We start from the raw sequence: 12071 nt of genomic DNA, 5'->3' as shown, positions 1-12071 counted from the left end.
CTATTTGACCACTACAATGTCCTTCTATTCTGGGACTAGTGGATATTTCTATATTTTTATTTTTTTTTGTATATGAACAAATACCTGGAGTCAAAAAGAGTTCCGTCCATCAAAGTTCCATTGTAATGGTAGCGAATGAAATCTGACACTTCTACTGTACGGGAGCAGTTTTCAGGCTTGTAATAAGTCTCCACCTTGACGGTGTCATCTGGATGCCAGATATCCAACAAAAGAACATCAAAGTGTAGTATGGCATCTGGTGGAATGACACCCTCTGACAAGAAAATATTAAATTGACATTAAACACAATATTTGATTATATATATGTTGTATTTAAAAAAAAAAAACACTTTATAGTGTACTTTTACTATGCATATTGCCTGCTTTTCCTGTAATTTAAAAGGGACAGTTTACTCAAAAATGTTCTCCCCTTTAATTTGTTCCCAATGATCCTCTTTACCTGCTGGAGTGTATTAAATTGTTTACAAGTATTTCCATTACCCTTATATTGGCATATGAAATAGTTTATTTAGCCTGTGGTATTCCCCACCCATCCTGAAAGTTTTTGGCCTCAAGGCCAAGCTATGTTAACACAGCCAGTAGAAGAAATTACACTCACAGTGGGGTATAGAAGAGATAAAGTAATAATCCATTGTTCTCTCCAAGTATTGGTGATTGGTTTATGGACAGATATAAGATAAAGAAGCAGGTATATTTACACAATGTGATAAAGAAATGAGATCTGATTATACCTACAAGCTCAACCCATTTTATTAGGTTGTGGCTTCAAAACACAAAATCAGCTAAATTCATATACACAAATAAGCTTTACAAAGCAAATCTCATACATTTTATACTCTGCAGCTGGCAAAAAAAGTAATTGCAAACACATTAAAGTGAATGTAAACTTTGATGAAATAGTGCCTGTTTTTTAAAAGTACCGGTACTGTTAAAAACAGGGGCACTTTCATTCTTTAAAGTTTACATTGCACCGTATTTTACAAATACTTACCTTCTTCTTCTGCCAAGCCGGATCGCCGATCCCCCCTGTCTGCTTCTTCTTGCTGTACTTACACAGCAATGACAAAACCGGCTTCCTCCAATCACGACGTGGCATCACCAGATGGACGCTCTGGGGGGGAAGCCGTGATTGGAGGAAGCCGGTTTCATCATTGCTGACGTAGTACAGAGGACCTGCAGGCGGGAGATCGGCGATCCGGCTTTGCAGAAGAAAAAGCTTAGTATTTGTAAAATACGGTGCAATGTAAACTTTGATGAATGAAAGTGCCCCTGTTTTTAATAGTATTTTTTATAAACCGGGCAATATTTCATCAAAGTTTACATTCACTTTAAGGGAAAAACAATTTTAAAGTATATTATCCCTTTAACACTAAAGATTGTGGTGTTTTCACTGCCCCTGGACAGGCTGAAGTGCATCTTGCAACATTTAATATGGTGGCTGCCTGATCAGTGCAGAAATGCATTAATATTGTCCCTAATTTGCCACAGCAAATTAAAGAAGATAAAAGATTCTCAAAAGACTTTCCAAGGGTATGTGATTGGACTACAAAACAATGAAAAGTTTGTTAACCAAACTAGTTTTAAATGTTTCTAAAATATTTGTGTTGTATACAGATCTTTTGTAATGCGGTGCTACATTGCTGATATGCATGATCAGGGGTATTAAAGTCATGTTGTAGATATGTATAGCATATGTCAAGGTTTTGGAGTATGTGTTATAAAATACTGTAATTAATTTAATGATAATCATTTGTTCCAGGGTATTACTAACTGGGATAGAAGTTGCTTTTCAGCCATTAATAGGAATATGATGCTCTGAAGATTGCAAAGAACCAGAAGGTCTGCAGTAGAGGATTTGACTTTTTAGTAAACTAATTAAAAAAAAATACTTTTGTAAGAAAATAACAAAAGTGATGTGAAGATGATACCTTTAATAGCTAACTAATAGTGGATACAATTGCAAGCTTTCAGGGTTTTTATTTTCTTTGAATACACTGGCTAACACGGTACTGCCCTTTTTCTAGTAAAGGAATCTGAAATAAATTTAAATCAATCTTAAATTATTCATATGTAATTTGCAAAATTTAAAAAAAACATTATTGTACCTGGTACCCTTTTGATTGGGTTATACGCATATTGGTCTCACCTGACTTTTACATTTATTCAAAGTGTTTCTTCTATTTCTAAATAAATGACAAACTCAACAATATTTGAATCTGACAACTCCCTTTGAATATTTGATATTCACATTTTAATGTTTGTTTTCATATGCAAAATAAACATAAATTATCAATTTCTCAAACATGAGTATTAGGATTTCATGCTGTTTTGGAAGGTAACAATTCCCAGCTTATTTTACACATAGCTCCTTTATCTTTATTTAAGGTTATTTGAAATAGCTGTTTTGCCCATAGTATTCCCACCTATACAGAAAATGTCAAAGTATTGGCTATAGAAAAGCTATGTAAACATAGCCAACAGAAGAAATTACATGAACAGTGGAGGTAGGACAGTAAAATAGTTCTCTCTGAGTATTGGGCTTTTATATTTAGCAGATATTAGGTAAGGAACCATTTGTGTATATAGAAAGTGCTATAATAAGGAGATCTTATTTCCCTGCAAGCTCAGACCATTTTAAACATTAAGGGAAGAAAATGTTACAATACACTGTCCCAAGACATTTCAGCTTTTCTATAGAATAACATATCAGTTAAAGTGAAGATAAACTTTGATGAATGAAAGCCCGTTTTTTAAAAATACTATTAAAAACAGGGACACTTTCATTAATCAAAGTTTAGAAAGCAGCCGTTTTGATTAAAAAAAAAAAAAAAAAAACTTACCTTTGTTTTTCTCACAGCCAGAGCAGCTTCCCCCACACGGAAATCCTCTCTTCACACATCATTAATGACTAATCCGGATTCCTCCAATCACGGCATGGCCTCAGGCAATGACTCCCCTGGGGGGAAAGCCGTGATTGGAGGTAGCCGGATTAGTCATTGCTGACATGTGAAGAGAGGATCTCCGGGTGGGGGAAGCTGCTCCGGCTGTGAAAAGAAGAAAGGTAAGTTTTTAAACAAAACGGATGCTTTCTAAACTTTGATTTATGAAAGTGCCCCTGTTTTAATAGTATTTTTAAAAACCGGGCTTTCATTCATCAAAGTTTACCTTCACTTTAAGTCTTCTGTTTTTAAAACAAATTAACATCCTTTTTACTGCAGATGTTTTTCAATAGCCAAACTCCACCACCCATTTGATTTATTTGGAGAAGCCAATTCTGGGCTTTAGTCAGCAGGCAACAAGGCACCCTACAAAATCATTGCAGGGATGGGGGAAGGAGGGGGGGGTCACTACACCACAGAAAAAAAAAGTATTAATAAACGAAAACACACTTTATGCAAATTAGGCATTATTGTTTGAAACTTATAAAGTTACATGGGGGCACATGGGACTCTATAATACTAGTACCGGTAATAAATGATTTAAAAAAGGGGCAATTACTTTATCTCATTATTATATAATATAGGGAATAATTCAGACTATAAAAAATATCTTGATAAAGGGATTGCACAATGGAGAGAACTGCACTTTGATAACCTTAGTGAACAAACAGTATTAAAAAGCATGGAGAGAGTAGAGGAAGCATCATTGTCGACACTTATGTGAGAGCAGCAGATTAAGATTATCTGGATGCCATTACATTACACCAAAAAAGATCTCCAAGTGGGGGGCACTAGGGAAGGAACCTTCTGTGGGAAATGTAGACAGAACAGAGCAAATCTCTTACATTGCCTTTGGCTGTGTCCAAAGAAACAAACATTTTGGAGAATGGTCAATGTTTGGATCAATAAGATTCTTAATATTCAATTAAATTTACAAGGGGAGCATATTTTTTTTTTTTTTTTAATTTTGGCTCTAATTATCGTCAAATTAGGACATTTTTGACCATGCTAATTTTGATTGGAAGGAATCTTATTTTAAAAGGATGGAAGAGTGTGACTGCACCATCCTTCAAACAGGCCATATATAAACAATTTCTCATAGAACAATATGATATCTGGTTCAAATTAGAAATGAATATCGAAAGGTTTTTTTGAAAAGTGGGAAAATGGATTAAAACCTTAGATTTAGAGGAACAAAAATTATTAATTAAAACATTTGAAAACACATTATATATTGATAATTGTAGGCTAAGAGGAGAATGGCTTTTTATTTCCTGATGGGGAGATGGGGAGGGGGAAGAAGGTGGAAGAGAGAAACCTCATTCTTCTCTAAATCCTTCCCCCCCCCCCTTTCTTCTTATTTTTGTTTTTTCTGAGCGTTGTGATATCTAAAACATAACGTAATAACTAAAAATAAGCTCTTCAATAATTTATGAGTATAAGGTATTAACAATCTGCTTTACGAGGAATAAGATAATATGTTTATTTTATTCTTTTTTTAATGTTACTTTCTAACATTAAAATACTGGAAACCCTGGGATAGGGTTTATCTATATGCTGGAACCAAATGCTATGAGTGTTAAATATAAGGAAACTGTATATTGATTTATCAAAATGAAGGATAGATGAGGAATTGTAATAATGATGTGTTTTTTTTTTTTCTCTTTTTTTATTTATGCTGTGACTACTCTAGAGGGGATTGCCCTTTATTCTTGTTTATCTTGTTCACAAGATAGGCAAGGTGTCCGTACACGGACGCTGGTGTCCGTGACTAGCCTTTGCAGTGTCTGCCACAACCTTAGTATATCTTTTCTTTCTGATTAAATAATAGGAATAAAAAAAAAAAATGTAATGTGAATAAAGTTAGTGGCTTGTCAAGAGACTGCTAGTGATATTGGGTGATAAGTTATGGAATAAATAAAGCCTGAGTGAAATACTGGATGTGTATCTGCATCTGTATAATAACACCCAGCACTATATAATGACACAGTAGTGACACTGGCTCATGGGTATAGCCAAAGGAGGGCTGGTTATAGGGTCAGTGGTATCTGCATCAGTTTAATAACACCCAGCACTAAATAATGACACAGTAGTGACACTGGCTCATGGGTATAGCCAGAGGAGGGCTGGTTATAGGGTCAGTGGTATCTGTATAATAACACCAAGCAATATAAAATAATGTTTTTAATTTAAAATGTACCTTGGTGTCCTTTACTAAGGTCTGTACTTTGTAAAATGTCCGACACAGCCTTTGTCTGTGCCTATCCCTGCTTGTTCATTGCTTATTATATATATGGAAAATAAAAAACTTTTTGAAAAAAAAAAGCATCCTTTTTACTGCAGATGTTTTTCAATAGCCAAAATCCACCCACAATTTGACTTATTTGGAGAAGCCAATACTGAGCTTTAGTCAGCAGGCAATAAGGGACCCTACAAAATACCTACAAAATTATTGCAGGGATGGGGGGCACTACACCACAGAAAAAAACATAATTTATGCTTACCTGATAAATTTATTTCTCTTGTAGTGTATCCAGTCCACGGATCATCCATTACTTGTGGGATATATTCCCTTCCCAACAGGAAGCTGCAAGAGGATCACCCACAGCAGAGCTGCTATATAGCTCCTCCCCTCACATGTCATATCCAGTCATTCGACCGAAACAAAACAAGAAAGGAGAAACCATAGGGTGCAGTGGTGACTGGAGTTATAATTAAAATTTAGATTTGCCTTGAAAAGACAGGGCGGGCCGTGGACTGGATACACTACAAGAGAAATAAATTTATCAGGTAAGCATAAATTATGTTTTCTCTTGTTAAGTGTATCCAGTCCACGGATCATCCATTACTTGTGGGATACCAATACCAAAGCTAAAGTACACGGATGATGGGAGGGACAAGGCAGGAACTTAAACGGAAGGAACCACTGCCTGTAGAACCTTTCTCCCAAAAACAGCCTCCGAAGAAGCAAAAGTGTCAAATTTGTAAAATTTTGAAAAGGTGTGAAGCGAAGACCAAGTCGCAGCCTTGCAAATCTGTTCAACAGAGGCCTCATTCTTAAAGGCCCAGGTGGAAGCCACAGCTCTAGTAGAATGAGCTGTAATTCTTTCAGGGGGCTGCTGTCCAGCAGTCTCATAGGCTAAGTGTATTATGCTACGAAGCCAAAAGGAGAGAGAGGTTGCCGAAGCTTTTTGACCTCTCCTCTGTCCAGAGTAAACGACAAACAGGGAAGAAGTTTGACGAAAATCTTTAGTTGCCTGTAAGTAGAACTTCAGGGCACGGACTACGTCCAGATTATGCAAAAGACGTTCCTTCTTTGAAGAAGGATTAGGGCACAATGATGGGACAACAATCTCTTGATTGATATTCCTGTTAGAAACTACCTTAGGTAAAAACCCAGGTTTAGTACGCAGAACTACCTTGTCTGAATGGAAAATCAGATAAGGAGAATCACAATGTAAGGCAGATAGCTCAGAGACTCTTCGAGCCGAGGAAATAGCCATCAAAAACAGAACTTTCCAAGATAAAAGCTTAATATCAATGGAATGAAGGGGTTCAAACGGAACACCTTGAAGAACTTTAAGAACCAAGTTTAAGCTCCACGGAGGAGCAACAGTTTTAAACACAGGCTTAATCCTGGCCAAAGCCTGACAAAAAACCTGGACGTCTGGAACTTCTGCCAGACGCTTGTGCAAAAGAATAGACAGAGCAGAAATCTGTCCCTTTAACGAACTAGCAGATAAGCCCTTTTCCAAACCCTCTTGTAGAAAGGACAATATCCTAGGAATCCTAATCTTACTCCATGAGTAACTCTTGGATTCGCACCAATATAAGTATTTACGCCATATCTTATGGTAGATTTTTCTGGTAACAGGCTTCCGTGCCTGTATTAAGGTATCAATAACTGACTCTGAGAAGCCACGCTTTGATAGGATCAAGCGTTCAATCTCCATGCAGTCAGCTTCAGAGAAATTAGATTTGGATGGTTGAAAGGACCTTGTATTAGAAGGTCCTGCCTCAGGGGCAGAGACCATGGTGGACAGGACGACATGTCCACTAGGTCTGCATACCAGGTCCTGCGTGGCTACGCAGGCGCTATCAGAATCACTGATGCTCTCTCCTGTTTGATCTTGGCAATCAGTCGAGGCAGCAGCGGAAACGGTGGAAACACATAAGCCATGTTGAAAACCCAAGGGGCTGCTAGGGCATCTATCAGCGCCGCTCCCGGGTCTCTGGACCTGGATCCATAAAGAGGAAGCTTGGCGTTCTGGCGAGACGCCATGAGATCCAGTTCTGGTTTGCCCCAACGATGAATCAGTTGAGCGAACACCTCCGGATGAAGTTCCCACTTCCCCGGATAAAAAGTCTGGCGACTTAGAAAGTCCGCCTCCCAGTTCTCCACGCCTGGGATATGGATCGCTGACAGGTGGCAAGAGTGAGACTCTGCCCAGCGAATTATCTTTGAGACTTCTAACATCGCTAGGGAACTCCTGGTTCCCCCTTGATGGTTGATGTAAGCCACAGTCGTGATGTTGTCCGACTGAAATCTGATGAACCTTAGTGTTGCTAACTGAGGCCAAGCTAGAAGAGCATTGAATATTGCTCTTAACTCCAGAATATTTATTAGGAGGAGTTTCTCCTCCTGAGTCCACGATCCCTGAGCCTTCAGGGAGTTTCAGACTGCGCCCCAACCTAGAAGGCTGGCATCTGTTGTTACAATCGTCCAATCTGGCCTGCGAAAGGTCATGCCCTTGGACAGATGGACCAGAGAAAGCCACCAGAGAAGAGAATCTCTGGTCTCTCGATCCAGATTTAGTAGAGGGGACAAATCTGAGTAATCCCCATTCCACTGACTTAGCATGCATAATTGCAGCAGTCTGAGATGCAGGCGTGCAAATGGCACTATGTCCATTGCCGCTACCATTAAGCCGATTACTTCCATGCACTGAGCCACTGACGGGCGTGGAATGGAATGAAGGACACGGCAAGCATTTAGAAGTTTTGATAACCTGGACTCCGTCAGGTAAATTTTCATCTCTACAGAATCTATAATTGTCCCTAGGAAGGAGACTCTTGTGAGTGGTGATAGAGAACTCTTTTCCACGTTCATTTTCCACCCATGCGACCTCAGAAATGCCAGAACTATCTCTGTATGAGACTTGGCAATTTGAAAGCTTGACGCCTGTATCAGGATGTCGTCTAGATACGGAGCCACCGCTATGCCTCGCGGTCTTAGAACCGCCAGAAGTGAGCCCAGAACCTTTGTAAAGATTCTCGGGGCCGTAGCTAACCCGAAGGGAAGAGCCACAAACTGGTAATGCCTGTCTAGAAAGGCAAATCTTAGGTACCGATAATGATCTTTGTGAATCGGTATGTGAAGGTAGGCATCCTTTAAGTCCACTGTGGTCATGTACTGACCCTCTTGGATCATGGGTAGGATGGTTCGAATAGTTTCCATTTTGAATGATGGAACTCTTAGGAATTTGTTTAAGATCTTTAGGTCCAAGATTGGTCTGAAGGTTCCCTCTTTCTTGGGAACCACAAACAGATTTAAGTAAAATCCCTGCCCTTGTTCGGTCCGCGGAACAGGGTGGATCACCCCCATTACTAGGAGGTCTTGTACACAGCGTAGGAATGCCTCTTTCTTTAACTGGTTTTCTGATAACCTTGATAGATGGAATCTCCCTCGAGGAGGAGAAGCCTTGAAGTCCAGAAGATATCCCTGAGATATGATCTCCAACGCCCAGGGATCCTGGACATCTCTTGCCCACGCCTGGGTGAAGAGAGAAAGTCTGCCCCCCACTAGATCCGTTTCCGGATAGGGGGCCGTTCCTTCATGCTGTCTTAGGGGCAGTAGTAGGTTTTCTGGCCTGCTTGCCCTTGTTCCAGGACTGGTTAGTTTTCCAGGCCTGTCTGTAACGAGCAACAGTTCCTTCCTGTTTTGGAGCGGAGGAAGTTGATGCTGCTCCTGCCTTGAAATTTCGAAAGGCACGAAAATTAGACTGTTTGGCCTCTGATTTAGCCCTGTCCTGAGGAAGGGTATGACCCTTACCTCCAGTAATGTCAGCAATAATTTCTTTCAAGCCGGGCCCGAATAAGGTCTGCCCCTTGAAAGGAATATTAAGTAATTTAGATTTCTATTTCTATGGGGCTCCACACTGGCCTTCAAACATAATGAACAAACAGATTCATCTGTGTCAGACATGTTTAAACAGACTAGCAATGAGACTAGCAAGCTTGGAAAACACTTTAAAATAAGTTTACAAGCAATATAAAAAACGCTACTGCGCCTTTAAGAAGCACAAAACCTGTCTCAAGTTGAAATAACAATGAACCAAATCAGTTACAGCAACCAAATTTTCACAGTAAATGTATTAAGCTAGCAGAGCATTGCACCCACTTGCAAATGGATGATTAACCCCTTAATACCCAAAACGGATAATCAATAGAGAAAAAAACGTTTTTAACACAGTCAAACACACTGTCACAGGTCTGCTGTGACTGATTACCTCCCTCAAAATGACTTTTGAAGTCCCTTGAGCTCTCTAGAGACGTCCTGGATCATGCAGGAAGAAGCAGGAAGACTGACTCTGAATTTTTACTGAGCAAAAAAGCGCTAAAATAGGCCCCTCCCACTCTTATTACAACAGTGGGAAGCCTCAGTTAACTGTTGTTTCTATGCAGAAAATAAGTCAGCCATGTGGAAAAAATTATGCCCTAATAAGTTTTATCACCAATGTACCTAAAAAAAAAACGATTAAACATGCCAGCAAACGTTTTAAACATCCTTTTTTAAAGAGTATGTATCTCTTATTGATAAGCCTGATACCAGTCGCTTCTACTGCATTTAAGGCTTTACTACTTTACTTCAGTATTAGCAGCATTTTCTTAGTCAAATTCCATTCCTTAGAAAATTATTTTACTGCACATACATTAATAAGCCTGATACCAGTCACTTTTACTGCATTTAAGGCTTTACTTACATTACTTCGGTATCAGCAGTATTTTCTTAGTCAATTCCATTCCTTAGAAAAATATTTTACTGCACATACCTTAGTTGCAGGAGACCCCGCACGCCATTCCCTTTCTGAAGTTACCCCACTCCTCAGAATGTGCGAGAACAGCCAGTGGATCTTAGTTACTTCTGCTAAGATCATAGAAAACGCAGGCAGATTCTTCTTCCAAATACTGCCTGAGAAAAAACAGCACACTCCGGTGCCATTTAAAATAACAAACTTTTGATTGAAGAATTAATTAAGTATAAAACACCACACTCCTCTCACGACCTCCATCTATGTTGAGGGTTGCAAGAGAATGACTGGATATGACATGTGAGGGGAGGAGCTATATAGCAGCTCTGCTGTGGGTGATCCTCTTGCAACTTCCTGTTGGGAAGGGAATATATCCCACAAGTAATGGATGATCCGTGGACTGGATACACTTAACAAGAGAAAAAAAGTATTAATAAATAAAACAAAAACACACAATACACTGGGTACTGGTAGACAGGGAGGTGGGAGGGATCACTACACTGCAAAAAAAATAAAATAAAAAAACAAACAAAGCCCTAAACTGCATACTGGCAGACTGTCTGTCAGTACCTAAGATAGTGGTGAGGAGTGTGGATGGGGGAGACAACTGTTTGGAAGAGACCAGGAAGGTGGGAGATGTCAGATGGGAGGTTAATCCCTACACTACAATACTATTACACTTACCAGCTAACTAATAATCCCCTTCACTACCGGAAATTTTAGTAGTGTGGTGCGCAGCTGCACTTTGCAGACTTTTAATTACCAAAAAGCAATGCATGTCTGCTATTGCTGAACAAAAGGGATCCCAGAGAAGCTTTTACAATCATTTGTGTTATTACTGCACAAGCAGTGTGTAAATAATTTCAGTGAGAAACCAAAAGTTTGTGAAAGAGTTAACAAGTTTTTTTTTTTTTATATATATGATCGCATTTGGTGGCGCAATGGTGGCATGAAATGGGCCTAGATCAATACCTTTGATTGTCTACTTAAAAAATATATTTATATGTTTTTTATAGGTAAATAAAAACAAAGGCTGTATTTCTTTTTAAATGAAGTGACAGCAAAACTGCTAAAATTTCTCCAGTGCTTTGGGAAAGTTTTTCCTCTGAAATTCCTGGTACCAAAGGGATTAAAGAGACATAAACCAAACTAAATCAGGCCTGAAAACTAGAACTGTTTAATATTTTGTTGTCCCTCCAGACATCTAAGCAAGAAGAAAAGTCAAGAGATTACTTACCTACTCCTTCACTCCCGTAGGCAAGACTTGGTGGAATTTTTACCAGTCGTCTCTCATTAACACACATTCCAATAAGGGCTTTGTCCATTCCTGCAATGATCTGTCCTTTTCCAACAAACACATTGTAAGTTGACCCTCGGTCATAGCTGCAGAAAAAGCAGTATGGATTAATCAATACATTTGTACTGTAATACTTTTCTTTTTAGATGGCTAAATTAAACATTTCTTTAACTAAGAAAATATGTTAGGTCTCCCTACTTATGATGTGTCTATGCATTACATATTTTTTCAGAATCCCTATTTTATTAAATTTGCAAAAAGTCACAGCGAATTGTAAATGCACCAACCAAGCTACCCGACTGTAGCTAAAGTTCTGAATGAAAAATACAAAGGTACTGAAAGATAGAAAATAACAGCAGTAATTTAAACTTCTGATTGCCTGTAACACACACAAAAGTGATGACCCTGGTCACCTATGACAGGTTACATTGTCTCCCTTTAATAAATTCAATGGGCAGAACTAAAAGGAAGTTGAGGTAAAACTAGAAGAGTGCTGCCACATGAATTAGCGGCTGCCAGCAGAAATAATAAACAGTTGTGCCAGTGTATGCCACAAGGGGGAGGGTAGTAGAATTGGAGTTCTGTTGGAGTGGCAAGGGTTTTTTTTTATGCCCAGCATTGGTTTAGTTCTTCATGCAGGACAAGCAGTTTTCAACTGTCAAAGGTTAAAGGGACATGAAACCCAATTTTTTTCTTTCATGATGCAGACAGAGCATACAATTTGAAACAATTTTACAAATTACTTCTATTATCAAATTTGCTTCATTCTCTTGAAATCCTTTT

At 38.9% G+C, this 12071-nt stretch overlaps 1 protein-coding gene across 1 annotated transcript in view; it reads right to left on the bottom strand.

Moving 5' to 3' along the window:
• Window positions 1-12071, bottom strand: part of FKBP9 (FKBP prolyl isomerase 9) — a 47393-nt gene that overhangs the window by 30390 nt on the left and 4932 nt on the right. The window contains exons 2-3 of the mRNA XM_053714428.1: window positions 11229-11374; window positions 85-274 (exon numbers count right to left, since the gene is read on the bottom strand). Of these exons, the coding sequence (XP_053570403.1) occupies window positions 85-274; window positions 11229-11374 (336 nt within the window). The remainder of the gene's footprint in view (window positions 1-84; window positions 275-11228; window positions 11375-12071) is intronic.

Source organism: Bombina bombina, chromosome 5, assembly GCF_027579735.1.
Source record: "Bombina bombina isolate aBomBom1 chromosome 5, aBomBom1.pri, whole genome shotgun sequence".
Lineage (NCBI taxonomy): Eukaryota > Metazoa > Chordata > Amphibia > Anura > Bombinatoridae > Bombina > Bombina bombina.
The sequence above is the reverse complement of the archived record's forward strand: the minus strand, read 5'-3'. Positions and strand labels throughout refer to the sequence as shown.